Source organism: Aythya ferina (assembly GCF_964211825.1).
Source record: "Aythya ferina genome assembly, chromosome: 21".
Lineage (NCBI taxonomy): Eukaryota > Metazoa > Chordata > Aves > Anseriformes > Anatidae > Aythya > Aythya ferina.
The window spans coordinates 5,850,322-5,866,889 of NC_140319.1; the positions used below are offsets into that span (position 1 = coordinate 5,850,322).

At 50.1% G+C, this 16,568-nt stretch overlaps 1 protein-coding gene across 3 annotated transcripts in view; it reads right to left on the reverse strand.

Annotated features, from left to right (window-relative positions):
• Positions 1 to 16,568, reverse strand: part of SAMD11 (sterile alpha motif domain containing 11) — a 128,034-nt gene that overhangs the window by 61,470 nt on the left and 49,996 nt on the right. For all 3 annotated transcript variants that reach the window (XM_084495024.1, XM_084495022.1, XM_084495023.1), the window contains exon 5: positions 5,289 to 5,467. In XM_084495024.1, the coding sequence (XP_084351150.1) occupies positions 5,289 to 5,467 (179 nt within the window). The remainder of the gene's footprint in view (positions 1 to 5,288; positions 5,468 to 16,568) is intronic.

Below are 16,568 nucleotides of genomic sequence, written 5' to 3' on the forward strand. Positions count from 1 at the left end.
GTTTTTAATTTTTAAGCTGTTTTTTTTTTTTTTTTTTCCTTCCCTGTCATTTCTTTTTACTGTAGAGGCCCCTGCGGGCTTCCAACACCGGCGTGGCGACCACGGAAGGGGCCAAGGGATGGAGCCAGGCGTCCCCTGCCACGCCAGGGGCAGCAGCAGCAGCCCCGTCCTGCAGCTGAGCCCCTGCCCCGCGGCCAGCTCGCTTTGTGCAGCTCCTTTTGGCTCTCCAAACGTTGTGGGAGCGTGGAGAACAGCGGGCAGCATCCAGCCACAGCCACGGGTCCCCAGCTGCCAGGAGAGAGAAAAATACTCCCAGGGCTTCCCCAGCTCCTCTGGTGTAGGGCAGTGCTGGGGAAAGGGGGCACTGAAAGCTCGTGCAGGCCATGAACGGGGCAGTTTTTCCAGGGCAGCAAGGCTGAGAGCAGGACTTAGGGCATCTTGGCCATTCCCTGCCACGGTCGGGATTTCATTCTCACACTTCACCTTTTTTTTTTTTCCAGTCTCCTCTCTCTGTCTTGGGCAAGAAGGGATTTCTTGCTGTATCTCCTATTTTATCCTGCAATATCCCTGACAAGCAACCCTTGTCCTTCTCTCCCCCCCGACCTCAAATATACGTCCTCATTAGGTCAATGACATGCTTCCTGGCACTCTGGACCAAGTCCAGCCTTCACTTCCCAGATGGATCTTTAATATATTTATTGAATACGGGGGCTGTTATTTAGTGGTGCATGGTTCAGAGGAAAAGAGAGCAAGGGGGAGGAAAGAGGAGGCAGAGAAAATAAAGGGCTGCAGAGGAAGGAAGAAGGGATTGGCTTTGACCTGCCAATTAACAGAAAATAGCCAGTGGGGGCTGTGAAAGAAAAGTGTCCTAAAGCATTAAAATCTCTCTCCGGCTATAGGAGGGGCCCTGGCCCCCTCCTTTTGAGTCATGGCAATTAGGAGGAGGGCTATCGGGTCTAATCTAGGAGCCTGATTCACGGCTGGAGCCCAAAGAGCATCCTGCTCTGCCCCATGCCCACTCTCCCTTTAGTCCTACACCTCCTGGATGAGCCTGGTCCACCCAACCCAGACCCCAGGGATTTTGGCAGCAGCTGTGGGCATCACACCATCCACCGAGCTCCTCCAGGAGGAGGGAATCTCAAGGGTCTCCCCCCCAGGGCAGCACCAGGGGGGGATTTTTGGGAAGGGGCCAAGCAGGAGGAGGGCGGCAGAGGCGGTGCCGCGCACCCCGCACGTCACCGGGGAAGGCGCTGGGACCTCGTGGCCCTGAATGACAAGCAGGTGCGAGTGGCAAATACAACGGGGTGGGGGGGGGCTCGGATTTGATCTCCAATCAATTAGGGAGTCAAAGAGCAGCAGCCTTATGGGATATTAGAGAGAGCTCTCCACTTAGGAAGGCAGGCGGGGGAGAGGCTGACAGCCGCGAGCCATTAGGGCCGAGCGGAGGGCAGTAATTTGGCCATCAGAAAATGGATGAGGAGGGAGAACGCTGAGAGGGGGGGGATGCTGGGGGCAGGGGGAGGCACCCTGCCCCTCTGGGCTCTGTGTGTGATGCACGGCAGCGTCCTGCCAGTCCTTGGATAAACACCTTCAAGTGCTGGTTGGAAAAAGCACCGCGATTCCCACGGCAGGTGCTGGGCATTGGGGCCACGCTGCTGCCCCAGCCGGAGAGCACTCGGGGGTGTAAGAAAAGACTTCAGGGCAGGATGGGGTTCTCCAGAAACCTCCCCAGAGCACACACACGCATGCTGTTGCAGGACATTTGTTTTTCTCTTATTTCTCCTCAAAATTGCTTTTCTTTCAGAGCAATATTTGGCAAGGAAGCCAGCCCCTTGTGTGCTCTCGTTGTACAATCTGCTCCTACTTTTCCTCCCCATCCTCTTTTTTTTTTCAAATTAATGAACTTTAAAGGCATTTTCACCATACAGGTCCTTTTGTACCTCTCCTGGCCATTACTTAGTCCAATGTACATATTTACTTAATATCCCATAAGGGTTCCTTCGATGCTTTTATGGTCGGTCAGATCAAAAACTTCAACCTCAGCTGAAGTTTTGCCTCAGTTGACAGCTTCAGCCTCAACATGAAAAGCTCCCAGGCTTTTGCAGAGGTAATGCGTTTCCCAATAACACCACTCAGAGTTTCCCAATGAGTCTGAGGAAGTTAACACGGAATTTGTAGTCTCAAATCTCTCTACATTGCTTGATTTTGTGTCTCGGATTAAGCAGAGAGGGGAGAACTATGCCACGGACTGGGATAACTTTTAGTTAGTAACTACACCAGTGACCGAGGTGCATCAGTCAGTACAGAAATGCCCTATATTGATATCATCCCTTTCACCATATAGGAAAAACCACCTTCGTAGCCAGCCAAGCATCCTCACCAGGCGCCAGCCCAGCTGAACCTACCCATTGATTAAGGCAACGCAAATGTTGCCCTAAGGAAGGCTGGAGAGGAGCAAGATTTCTGGAGCCCGGGTTCTGATCAAAAGGAAAAGGCCGTTACCCTTCTGCAGCACTGTCCCAATAATCTCCAGAGCTTGCTCCCTAAGTGCTTACAGTCTGGGTATCAAGCTACGGTATCAAGCTCAGCAGACGCCTCTGGTTATATGAGACAAGATTTTAAGCCCCCTATTTTCCAGACAGGAGGCGTACCACAAAGGCTGCTTAGCACACCCTGCAAAGCAGGCTCAGGAGGACTCAAGGGGTCTCACCACGAGCTGAGAAACGTTCCCCTCTAAGCCTGGGTCACCTGGATTTCAAAGCAGATGAGCCGAGCTCATTAGAGCGCCGAACCCGTTCCGCACGTGCAGGACAGCGACGTGACACGGTTCTGCAAGGACTTGGCAGGGAAATAAGTTGGCACGCAATGACAAGCACCGACTTCAACGCTGCAAGAACACCACGAGGCAGGCTGTTAGTCCTCAGGCCTCCTCTGAAGGCCATCAGCACAGGCAGATGCCTAAGATCACGGGTGAAAGAAGTGTCAAAGGCGAGGATGAGAGACTGACCAAGAAACTGAGCTTCTGGCTCCTTTTCTAATCCCTTGGGCCTCTTCTTTACCGATGCCTAGACCTCAGAGCAGCAGGAAGCATCCCCTTGTGCCAACGATGGAAGGAAATGGTCAATATTAAGGAAATTGAGAACGGAGAGAAAAAAAAAGAAAAGGCAACAACATCCACAGCAATAATGGCGCTGTTTATAACCATAAAATCAACGTGCGTGAGGGGTACGAGAGGAAACCACAGGTTTGCTCAGGCCCTGACCTTGTTTTGCTGCTATTAACCTATTTCTCCCTCTCAGTGGGAGGCGATAAAACCTCGGCCCAATCCAGCACCAGGCGGGGAGGACACAACAGGTGAATTAAAGGCAGGAGGCAGATGGGGCGCGGGCTCCGGCAGGCCCCAGCTGTCGTGTCTGCGAGCTGTCTGCCTTCACGCTGCTGCCTCCAGAGCCAGCTCCATCACACCTTCATCTTCCTCAGGCTGCTCCCCATTCCTCGCCCTCCAACAATTGGGAACGGCCGGCGTTCCCCCACCACGAGAAGGGGGTGATTTAGTGGGACTGGCTATTTGGAGGGGGCAGAGCGCTTGGCAATGCCGAGGGATGGAGCTGTAGATGTTCCCTGCCAGGGCAGCAGGAAAAAAAAAGAGAAAAGGCAACAACATCCTCTAAGGAATCGAGACAACGCTCAAGCAAGGGACCTTCAGAGAAGAGGACTCAAAGGACTGCAGGACAGACGCGATAAGCTGGGGGACCACTGCCTAATAACCACCGAGTATTTTTCTTTCTTCACTTCCTAATAAACAAGGCAAAGCAATTACAGTAATTAAAGATTTAGGATAAGAGCACTTTGTATTTTGGGGGCCCAGCGTATCAATTAAACGCTCGTTAGGTTCTCCCTCCTAATGAGAAAAATCTCGCGCTGTAATTTTGCAGATTTAGGAGCATAATTAAAGGGGGGGGGGTGGAGAAGGAGGGCACTTTCCCCAAACTGATGAGGAGCGTTCCCTCCCCTCCGTGGCTCCTGCCTGCATGGGCAGGGTTGATGCTGTCCCCAGCCACCTCTTCATTTCCGAGCGATAACCCTCGGCCACGGCCCTCAGACAGCTGCGATGATAAACCCAGACTTTAATTACAGGTGGGTTTTATGAGGAGAGCTGGCTACTGTGCTGTCTCCCTACTTCCGAGCTCTCTGTTGCAGAAGGTACCAGCGTCTGCTGGAAGGCAAGAGGGGAAATAGCTCATCTCCTCAGGAGCGAGGAACACATAAAACATAAGAAAAGCAATTACATGCCTTCGGTTTCCACTCCTCTGTTTTTATAGGGCTTGTCTTAGGATCTGAGTGATTTTATGCATCAGAGAGAGATGACAATCAAGATGAGTTGCAATGATATGCATGGGAGGCTGAGACACATCACCTTTAGGTATTTATTCTCCTGTAGTTACAGGTCTTCTAAACACCATATTTCTTGTGAAGGAGAAGAGAACCCAAAATCTTGCAGCTGAATATTATTGGCACTAAGGCCTGACATGAGAGCCCAGCTGACAGCTACTTGAATGTAACTTAGAGCAATCCCTCCTCCTCCTCCTCCTCTAACCCTGCGTGAGCTCCTTTGTGAACATCTCTGGTACTGAGCAAGACGTAACCAAAATATTAAGTGTTGAGGTAACCCTGAGTGACTCTGCCTCCTGCAACTCCATTACATCTCCCGTTGTACCACGGAGGACCAGGCAGACGTGGCTGTGCTCTTTGACACGCCAGCAAGCACACGTAACTACCACCATCGTTGCTATCTCCACCCCAAACTTTGCTCACCAACATTAAATTATCCCGTTTCTATTACATCAGAACTTCTGGGCACACGAGAGCAGAAGACGAGCCTTTTGACCCGTGCACCTCCGTGGGTTTGCAGATGGCTGTGCGAAAGGCCCCCAGATGACTTCTTGCTCATGCAATTCATTGGCTCCCCAGGCACAAAGACACAGAGCGCTGGGCAGGGGATGGCACAAAAATCACCATCTGCAAATGCAGATGCCTTTTACCACACAAGCCCCGTGGTACAAGACCTCTTTGAACCCCAGCTGCCCCAAACAGGAGTCAGCAAGCACAGGAGAGGATCCAGCTGCTCTTCCTGAGCTATAATGGGCCTTTTGCACTTGAATTTCAAGCCCTGGAGGTGTCTCCATCGGGCTGCCCGGGCAGTGTTGGCCCAGAAAGGGTGGTCACCTGCTGCCCAGTGTGCTTTGTCTTTGCTCTTGTCATGCCAGCTCTCCCTGGCAGGAAAGTACCTTCTTTTCATGATACTGATATGGAGATCCTCCTCCTGCTTTACTTCGGGGTGTTGACCATTGCCCTTGTCGCTCTCTTCGCTGTCATCACTATGCGAGAAAATCGAGGTCAGCTCTTTCTTCGGGATCCTGGTGGGAGGCAGGGGGATCGTCCTCTTCTCTGCCAGGCGACCCCGGTTCTGCCACAGGGTGGAATCAGTTCCAGCAGGAAAGGGCATGAGGGAAAAAGAAAAAAAAAAAAACAAACGAGAATTTGGTTAGACAACCCAGAACCAAGAAGATCCTCACAAATGGTTGTTCTGGACGACAATGTTGTCCAGGGCTCAAAAACACGGGTTTCAAACTATGGTGGCTGGGCAAAGGCCACGCTCGCTTTGCAAAGGACTTTTCAGCAGAGGCACATCTCTCTCGAGCTCCTCCAGCTCCAACACTCAAGCCATGCACTTCCAGCCTCTCCCCACCTCTCCGTTCCTACTTCGGCTCTCTTTCACACCAACAGCAAAGGATGATGGAGCTGTCAGGCTCCAGTCCTTCTCTCCAGAATATTTCCCACCAAATGTCACGTACTGACACAGCTGGATAGGTGAAACGCAACCTTTGGCAGCAGCACAGCAAAGATGTGACCCTGAGAATCCAGAACACTTTTGACTACAAAGGGAAAACCTCTGCCAGCCACCAGGTTTGTCTCCCACACCAGCCAATAGTCCACATCCATCTAGTTTTAATTATTGAGGCTACTTTTCACCGTTCATTTGCATGTGCAGAGCAATCTGGCAGTTCTTGCCTTGTCCCAACTTCCCCTGGGAGCTCCTGGCAGCGTTTGGCCCCCAACAATTCACTTCTGACAAGACTCAAATAAACCAGAGAATAACGCCCAGGGGGCAAAAGCCACTTTTTTTTGCTGCCTGTGTGTTTGTGTGCAGAACCTAGCGCAACGTGACCCTGCTCCCAACCTCCTATCTTCTGCCAGCAGGGAGAACGTATGATAAATGACTCTGTCCCTGCACCCTCTGTGCCTGATGCACGAGAGGATTCGAGCCTGGGGCAGCCTAAATTGGAGCTCGTTGGGTTTTTAGCTCTTGCTCTGATAGCATCTTCCTGAGCTAAACACCCCAAGTCTTAATCTGTGATTGACCGAGACAGAGAGCCACAGGAGGAGCACTTGCAGTGAAAGACACTGGATTAGAAACCCAAGAAAAGAGCCTGCAACTTCACCGACCCACAGAATTTAAAATTTCAGCAAACAAAAGCATGAAACTTGGCAGGGAACCGCAGTGAGGGGAGGTAAAACAGTTCTGCATACTCTGTGGATGCTTTCTTCAAGAAGATGAGTGCTACAGAAGAAACGTGGTTTTAGGGAGGACTGGAACAAAACGGAGCAAGGTGTGTGAAACAGGTCAGGGGAGTGCAAGGCAGCGCTTAACTAACAACATTTTCTCTGCAACAGCAACTCCAACTTTCCAAATAAACCTGGCAAAATGGAAATGTTGTGGGAGAGCCAGCCAGGCTCTCTGAAGGGGAGCGTGGAGCAAGGCTAAGTGACGGAAGAGCCCATGTTTTTTTAATTAAAGAAATTAAGAACTTTCCACCAAGACAAAACGAAAACTTCTTGTTTACCTCCGTCAATAAATTTCCAGTTGTGGTCATTAAGGGGAGCCCTAATCGTTGTGATAATTAGCTAAATCCATCTGGAAGGCATTGCCCCAAGGAGGCACATTAGCTTTTCCATTCCGATGCACTTCCAAGCCAAGAACTCAGCTGCCTGTGAACTGCAGACAGCCAGAGAGAGAGGAGCAGTGGGCCAAGTTGGCTTGAAAATGGGAAAAGTCATGTATACGAGGAAAAAGACACCCTCTGAGCCGGATTTGTTGTTCGTGAGGTTTCGTGCGCTTTGTTCGCGCAGCGTGAAGAAGAAAAGAGCATCCTTGGGGAAAGAGCAACAAGGTCAGTGCCCAGCCTCGGACACGGGGACACCATTCCTGGGGCTTCTGCTGGTGGCTCTCCAAGACCCAGCTGCAGCAGGTGAATCCCTACGGTGCCAGGGGTCAATGCTATGTGACAGGGGGCTCCCTTGGACAGCAGTAGGGCCCCCCTCACCTTGCCCTTTGCAGAGATTTCTCGCTGCCTGCAGCCTGGGGTCGTGCCATAAATTGCGTCTCCCGCCCCTAAACATTTTTTGCACACGTGGGCATCGCCACCCCAGCCCCTTTTTCCTGCTCCTGTGCAAACGGGGAACACGCACAGAGCTCATCCCGTGCCTAAAGCTGCTCTGGGCTGCACGGTGTCCAAAGGACGGGGGGGAGAAAAGGAGAGAAAGGGAAAACGGGAAGGGAGGAAGGGAAATGCAAAGAGAAGGCAGGATTTGCACCACGGTTCTGTCACGCTGAAAAGCCAGGACTTGATATCAGCACGAGCTTTATCGCGCCAGAGCTTTATATATTTTCCTGAAGTTGCAATTTATCATAACAATTAAAGGGGGAGGGGAGGGCGGGTGTGCAAATTTCCGCTTCAAAATAATTGCAATTCGCTCTCTGCTGTGACTTTGCAGGCTAAAGAGAATAGCGCTGATCAGATACTAAAAATCATTTTATGGCCATTATGGTACCTTCAAGCAGTTACCGGGTCTCAGTGACTACCCAGGGACTCATCAGCCCTAACAAGAGCGAGAGTGCAGCAAAAAGGGAGGCACTAAAGCGAGAGAAACAGCCCACCGGACCCGGAGCACCAGCTCCCACTTTCCCCTGCTCCTTAAAATGCTTGTCCTTTGCCTTCCTAAAACCATAACCTTGCACCTAAAGCTGCTCTATATGCATATATCAGCTGATATATATATATATCATGTACATACCTATATATACACATATATATTCATATATATAAAGTACAAATTTGTATGTATAGTATACAAAAATATCTACACCCCTCTGTGGATATCACCCAGCTTGTTCCCCTAAAGACACACGAATGAACTCAAATGGGCAGCACTGGAAACGGGGCCACAGCAGTTCCCTTGCAAACACCTGCAGTCCAGCACTGGGAGCTTATTTTTTTAAATCTGTGTTTATTTTGTACTTTGTATTTATGCCAACAGGTTTGGGGCATTTTTTTTTTGTTAACATTTCTGCATTCCCAGAAAATTAAAATAGACCGAGACAAATCAATTTTGCCTTTTATGTTCATCTATAGTCACTTTTGAATCAATTGCACTTTCTTAATCTGTTTAGAGGCATTCACCAGTAGATACACATTACTTTTAAATTAAGCACAAAGGTAGCCAGAAGCCTGGTCCAGAACCTGCTACAATCAATTGTCTTTCCACTGACTTGGGAAGGCAGCGGTCCAAGCTGTAAATAAAAACCACTCCTTGGTGAGCAGCAAGCCACCAAGGAGCCATTCCTACGACTCCTGGCTTTTGCTGAAGTCCTCTACAACGTGCAGAGGGACAACAGGACAGGAACCCACCTGCAGAGGTGAAGATATTGAGATATCTTTTGTGGCTGTGCTGCTTCAGTTATCAAATGGCACTTTGCTCGTGGTGGCAGGTAGCAAAAGGCACGCTGAGCAGTGTGATGTGCACGAATCCAGGCAGGGACCTTTCATAAACTTTGAGTATTTTGCAAGAAAACCACCTTCCAATTTGTTGGTATTCACGGGGACGTCAGACACTTGGGAGAAAAACCTGTCCATGTCCCCTGAATTGTTTTTAATTGTTTTTAAAAAAAAAAACAGTCCCCTGGATTGTTTTTAATTCACAGCCCCAACAAAGATGAAGCTAGCAGCCTGGCTTCATTGAGAAAGCACCTGATTGCCCTGAAAGGCACCCCAAGCACAGCTGAACTGAACTATTCCACACTTGCATCTTCCCGTCGGAACAATTCTGCCTACCTTTTAATCTCAAAAGCAAAAGAACTTAAAATCAGTTAAAATTCGTGAAAGCAGGATCTTTTTAACCCATGGCACTCAGCACCAGATGAAACTTGTACTGGAAGCACTGCGTGGTTTGGCCTGTGCTGGATCTTATCAACATAACCCTCTTTAATGATCCCTAATAAACTATCAGTTATTAACACACATTTAAGAGCTCACTGGGGGCCTCCCAAAGTTGAGACCAAGGCTTTACATTCGCCAGAATTTCCCTCTTCCCAGCCTGACAAACACACCACGTGAAGAGCTCCCATCCCCTTGGGAGCACGCACATGAGGAGAAGGAAAAAACTTTCAGCAGTTACAAAAAAAAAAAAAAAACATCTCTTTGAGCCCAATAATCAAGGCAGGATTTAACTAAAGCCCACGAAATGATGCTGAGTTCCTTGGAGCCCCCTTTAGCAGGGGCAGGTGACTGCTGAACACAGCTCCCAGTTGGCACCTGAAGCTTCCCCCATTAAATAACTCCGTTTTCAACCAAACGAGGGCAAGGTGAAGGTGTGGGGCTGGCACCCTCCCTTCCTAACCCAGGGATTTCCCCTGTCCCTTGGCACAGAACAGAGCGAGCATCATTTATCCACGCCTTAATTAGCCCGGCCAGAGAGTAAAACACCCCTGCAATCCTCCAAAGCTACTGCAAGGGTGAGTGCTGGGGGCAGAGCAGAGCTGCCTCCCGCGTTAGGATCCCCTCCCCTTCGCACCATTAATTTTGTGGGTTATGATACCAGCTAAAGCTGGAGCCTAAAACCCTCTGTCCCCTGCGCCCCCCGAGCCGGTCCTGCGTCAGCCCAGCCCTCCGGCACTCACCACGTCACCCTCCTGGGTTCTTCTGACACCAGTGACTGCTGGCACTGCCTCGCTTACAGCACTGGCCGGGCGGGGGGTTGGCTTGGTATTAGAAAAATCACAGGCGAGGAGATTTCCTTTCCCCGGGAAAAAAAAATCAGAGGGGTACCAACACACGATTTAAAAGTATCAGTAAGTCAAATAAGGTAGAGATGCAGCTACAATTAAAAAAAAATAAAAGGAAAGAAAATGATGCTGGATCTGTGGAAGGTTACCTGAGTGGAGAAGCCCAGAAGCCTGCTTGCTCTGCCCTGAAAGCAAGGGACCATATGAAATAGGGGGAAAAAAAAAATAAAATAGTAGTGGGATTTCTTCCCTTTCAGAGAGCAGGGGAAAATTCCGCTCCGTGTGGCTAGGAGAGGTCAGGAGTTACAAAATGCAATCTTTTTCCCCCCACCCAGCCATCCCACCCCCTCGCAGCTCTCCCCTGGAGCCACGCGCTCCCAGCCAAGAATAGCAGGGGCGAGCTCTTGCACAAGAGCCCTGGGAGAGCTCGCAGATGGAGCGGCGGGCGGAGAGCACAGGGCTTGGGGGAGAGCAGGGAAGGGAGGGTTAGGAAAGGTTTTCTGCCCTGGGAGCTACTGCAACAAGGTCAAAAACAGCTGAACGCCCTGGTGTGACATTCAAAGGCAGCCAGAAAAGGAAAGATTCCTCGCAGCGAGAGTCCCTGGTGAGCATTTAATTGATCCCAGCAATGGAAAGGCCTCGGCGAGGAGAGCTGCAAGGCACAGAAAAAAAAAAAAAAAAAAAAAAAGCCATGGAAAAAAAATGCACATGGAATCAAAGCTTTCGCCAGGCCACGGGAAGCGCTCCTGATGGTAAGAGACCCGAGCTGACGAGCAGGTGCAGTCCCTACGGACACGGCTCCTTCAGCATCCCCAGGAAAACAAGGCAGAAACGCCAACGCCCGAGGAGTTTGCGCGCCGCTAAAAACATCGGGGCTGTCTGCGAGGCGGCTCACGTGCCTGCGATTCGACCCGCTGCAAATGGGATTTCTATCGGGTAGGAAAAATAAAAATACAAATGGGAATGGAAGCCAACAACTGCAGGAACAACAGCATCTGCATTCCTGCTGTCCACGTAGGGCTGGGAAACACGGGGAGCAGGCAGGGGATGCTGGGGGGAGGCAAGAGGGGAGCTTGGTGCAGTGCCAGCGCTGGGAGCTGAGGAATGCTAAATCTGTTCCATATGTGAAGGAAATCCTCGAGTCCAGACAGCATTTTCTCCCTCTTTTTATTGATAATAAAGATATGGAAAAGGAAAGGGGGAGGTTCTGAGAGCCTGGAATCTTTTTTTTTTTTTTTTTTTTTTTTTTTCCCTTTTTCAAATAATAAACCCAGTCAAATGGCTTTCATTAGGGAAATTACACACCCGTGGAGCCCACACACCCCCTTGCTGGCTAAATGACAGGCTTGGCGTTTACCTTCGGCCGTGATTAAACACCCAGGAAAGGGCCGGGGGCCTGCCCAGATAATCTCCTGCCCTCCCCTGGGCCTTCATTAGGCGCCCGAGGCCGGCATCCTACCGGGCTGATGGCATCGGGAGCGCCTGCACCTCCGCCAAAAGGGGGGTCACGGACCCAACGAGCTGCCCAGCCCCTCGTCTCCTGTTTGGTAATGAAGAGATGAATAAAACAACAGCCAGCAGCCTTCCTCCACAGCTGTTTTTCTGCCTCACCTGATGGCCGATGGGCTTGGTGCTCGGCATCCTTCTGTAGGTACAGGCAGCAAGGGGCACGCCGAAACCACAAAACCGAGAAGGACCAAGGTGCAGCCCAGCCTTGGTTTTTGAACCTCCTGAAGAAGACGACAGCTGAAAAACCTCGATTCTGCCCCAGCTTTGCCCACAGATTACTGCACGACCACAGGTAGTCACATCTCGGCTACCCTTCCTCCAAGAGTGTCACCTCCTCGCTTTGATAAAACCCACTGACATTTACAGGTAGAACGCATTAAAATAAGGACAAAGGCATCCCACCGAGCTCATTCTTCCTCTCGTTCTCCTTCCTCCTAGGTCACCATTTTCAGTGCAATATTTACAGTTAAGCAGCCAAACTCACAAGTAATTGCCAAGCCATCACTCCCAAACAGCCAATCCTGCCCAGCAGCTCTGCAAAAAAAGGGATATTTTGTTGAAACAGACACGTCTCAATTTGGGCAAACTATTTCTTTTCACACCATTGTTTATAATAGGTCAAAGTAAACTCCCCTTTTCTTCCTGGAATATTTTCTTCCATCATGTGAGCAAGCTGGCCTGCTCGGACAAGTTTGCTTCATACGAGGCTCTGAAGAGCATTGACGCAGGAGCTTCTCAGCTCTGTCCCTGCCCCCTTAAGGTTGTATACAAATAAAGCAGAAAATGCAATGGAGCAGCTAGGAAAGAGAAATGACATCTTCGGGCAAGGCCTGATCCAGCACCAACCGCTCGCTGATGTGTTCTGCAAAACCTGATCCAGCAAAAAATCCCAAAGGCCGTTCATTGGAGAGTTGCTGTCACCTTCCTCCTACCTGCCCACAACAAACTGGGCTGATGCCAGCCTGTGTGTCCCCGTTGTTAATTTATACAGGTCGCAGCAGCCTTTGTGTTGATTTCTAGCAGGATCCCCGATAGATCAGGGATGTTTGGGAGGTAGCAAAATGCTTTGAACTCACCGCTGGCAGCCCTCAGTGCACGCCAGTTGATGCTGCAAGGTGTCAATCTGCTCAACCACCTCTCTTCGTCAATGAACCTCCCTCTTCTGGTTCCTTGTCCAGGAAGACTCACATCCAATGCTCTTCTCGAACAAGCCAGGATGTCTTAAACCCCAGTCGGAGAAGAGGTCAGAATTATCAGTTTCCATGCAGCAATTTAAGTACTTGCAGAGATTGCTCTCAAATTGTCCTCTCTAGCCTAAGAGGAGAGCTCGTAAAGAACTCCCATTACCTCGTTACCTTATAGGATCCCATTATCCATGGGGCACTCAGAGCCAGGCTGTGACTACAGCAGGTCTCAGAAGCTGTTACAAAGTCCTGCAGCAGGGCTTTCCCTCGCTGTGTGTGGGAAGCATTTTGAGATTGCCAAGTGTGAGGAACCCTCCTCCTGACAGGGGTAAGGTGCTCCCAGGATTCGTATCAAAAAGCCTTCCTTGAGACTGACAATGCACCCAGGATGGCTAAACACCTGGTGAGGATGTGCTTTGTGATACGGGTCTCCTTTAACAAAAAAGAGTTATCTAAATAATGAAAACCCTGAAATCTCAAAGAATTCCTCAGGGCACCGAAAATCTCAGGGTGCAAAGCTCCAAGTCCGATGGCAGAGTCTGGGCTTGGCTGCAGCACAACTGACAAAGCAAATGCTTAGATGGCAAATTGCAATTATTCTTCTGAGAGCAAATGGGAGAGGGAATCAACCAGTGCTACTGCATCTTCTGAGCTGGGGATATGCTTCAAGCATTGGCTCCTTCAGTTTAAATAGCACTTTAGAAGAAAGGTCAAGCATTAGTCAATATCCATGGGTTTTCCTGAGGTCCATTAACAGGACTGCTCGGTCCTCAGAGAGATGCAGGTTGCTTCTCCTCACATCAGGGGGTTTTGATGCTCCAGGTTGCACTTCCACGTTCTGGACACTGAAACTTAACTGAAAGCGAGGGAAGATTTCTGCACTCCCAGGTGCAAAGGCACCAGCTGTCCTGCAGGGTACCCCAGGACAAATACCTCACTATCTGCCAGAGCCTGAGGTACCACCAAGAGTGATTGATTCCCCGAGCTGCTGTGTAGGAGAAGTAGTTGCAGACATGTGGCAGGAAAAAAAAAAAAGCTGTTAATCTTCCTCAGATGAGACCTGCAGCCTAGCCCAGCTGCATTACATGAGAGACACACAAATGATCAGGCACGCTGTGAGTCTTTTTGCTTAAACCCTTTCACCACTCAGAGCTGCTTCCACCAACTTCTTTATACTAAGCCATCAATTCCAGTACAGACAGCCCAGGCCCTTTTTTTTTAGGGGATTCCATTCTTTTCTTGAGAGAAGAAGGCAAAGAAGAAGATTGCTCTTAACCACAACTTCCTTGTGTGATCTCAGGCAACTCACTTGACCCCGTTGTGCTCGGTCTCCCTGCTCTAAAAAGCCAGCAGTAACACCTCCTCCTTGTTTATACTGCAAGCATTTTGGAGCAGAGAAGGATGCGTTGATGAGGAGTACCAACATGACTCTAGGTACTATTATAATTGGAGAAATTATATATGTTATGAACCAAAAAAAAAAAAAAGTTACACAGAAGGGCAGCTCTTCCCATCAATGTTAACAACGTTATTTTCTGGAGCCCTACAGAAACAGATGAGCAAGACCTGTGAACAGAAGGAAACGCTTCCCATTTATTACCTCTGAGTGAATTATAAAGCCTAAAGGGTAATTTGTTAATAGAGTCAGAGCCATGCTCTTCTGGAAAAGCCAAGTGGAATTTCCAGTCTTTGAAGGGAAATACCCCAGGATAGAAAATCCATCAGTCTTTTGGAGCTACCTGCTTTCAAAAACTCCTTGGAAGAAGGCCGAGGAGCGGTGTGGTCTTTGTTTTCTCTGTCTGTCCCACATCAAATAACTTCGTCCATTTCAGTCTGAGGTTGAAAAGAAGGAAGCAGAGATTTGAAGCCAGGTCCTCAGGCAATGTAAGTCGGCATTAATGGAGTAAAAGTCAACTCACACCAACTGAGGATGTGGTACACTGATGCTATCTCCTAAATAAAAGCAAAACTCACGCATTTTTCTCTTTTTTCTTTCCTTTCCTGCTCCTCCGCTCTGGTGAAGAGACAAGGAGCAAAAGGGCACGGATGCTTTCAGACATTTCCTCTTCTCCTCACGCACCTCACTGCTCTACCTTTCAGGTGGGAGAAAGACAAGAGAACAAAATAACTGTCCACCATTCCCCCAAGGAATTAACACTTCACTCCAACGTTTCATTTCATCGGGTCCACGAGGACACAGCCTTTCCCTGCAAAGTTGAAATAATTCAGCAAGGGAAATTCAGCTGGGGTTTATGCTTCTATTCTGCTCTGGAGACACGTGCTTAAAGCATTTCTTTGAGATCCCTGAGATGTCCAAGCGTGGCTTCCAGCCTGCTCTGCTGTCCACATGGAAGGCAGTTCTGCTGCTGCTGCACCTATTGAGAGCTGTGCCCTGCTGAGAGCTACAGCTGCTTCCTTTGGAAAATCAGCTCTAAAAACATCTTAAAAGCTGGGCTTCCACAACACAGAAGAGCCCTGTAATCACTGCTAACCGAAATGTAGTAGGGGCATGAGAGGAACAAAAGGGAGAGGTCCTGCCCTGCAGGTCCCCGACCCGAGGCATCCTCAGCTCACGCACCCTGGGGTCAGACCAACCCAAAAAGCCTCCTGACTTCTCCACCACTCACGTTCCTGGCCAGAACCAAATGGAAATGAACAAGAAGGCATTTTTTTTTTCCCAGCTTTAAAAAAAAAAAAAATCGATTTCTAAGCAGTTTCCCTCAGAACTGAAGCAGCCCAGCTGCGAGCAGAGAGGCAGCAGCAGCTTTGCCCAGCGCACCCCGAGCTCTGCCTTGCATCCGAGGGCTCCCCAGGGAGGCTGGTGCCAAAATCGGCCCCAAAATCAGCCCCATCTGCCTCCACGGAGGGACCACCCAGCAGCACAGCCCCGTCCCCCTTGGACGGGCATGCTTCGAGGACCATGAGCTCAAGCCTTCACCTTGCACCTTCCCCGAGATCCTCCAGGCTGGCAAAGCCATGGAAAGCCACGCAAATTGTAGGATTTCGAGCCTGCTCCCAGCTCTGAGAAAAGAGAAGAAAAATCCAAGGGGACAGCAGCCGCTTAGCAAGCGAGCAGCAGCCAGGTCTGCCCACAAAGCTTCCTCAGAGCGACTCGACCCTCCTGACGGCCAAGCAGACTTGGGAAATCCAAAGCAAACACGGAAACTCCAAATATTCATTAGGGTGTTGCTTTCACATTTGAAAGAAATAAAATAAAAAATCCGGTGTTTACGCAAACATCTCGCTCTCACGCTATCAATACCAAAACAAAGCAGAGGAAGGTGCAGGCGTGGTGGGACTGCCAGAGGTTGTCGAAGCAGGACGAGCTCAGCAGGGCCACTCGGGGCTGGGGAAGGAGCTTGTTGTTACAGAGCTGCACAGGCGTGAAGCCACGGCCTCCCCTGAGCCCCTTTCACCTTCTTCCAAAGCCATAAGCCCACAAAGGACACAACACATTCCCATCCAGAGCGGAGCAGAAGCTCTGGGGGAGCCTTTTCAGCAGTCGGAGGAGCTGGGCTGCACCGCCTTAGCGATGCCTAAGGGAAGCACAAAGGATCTGTTGGGATAACTGGAGGAGCCCGACTGAGAAATCCATCCTCACCGCGTCAAACCTGAGCGGTGTCAACGCGCCCCTGGGGCCAATTCTCTGTCCGGTCGCAGGGTGCCCACCGCCGGCGTTCAGAAACACTCAGCTCTGAGCTCAGCCCTGCCACGAGACTCCTGGGACCACCGTAAAACCCTGCAGGGTGATT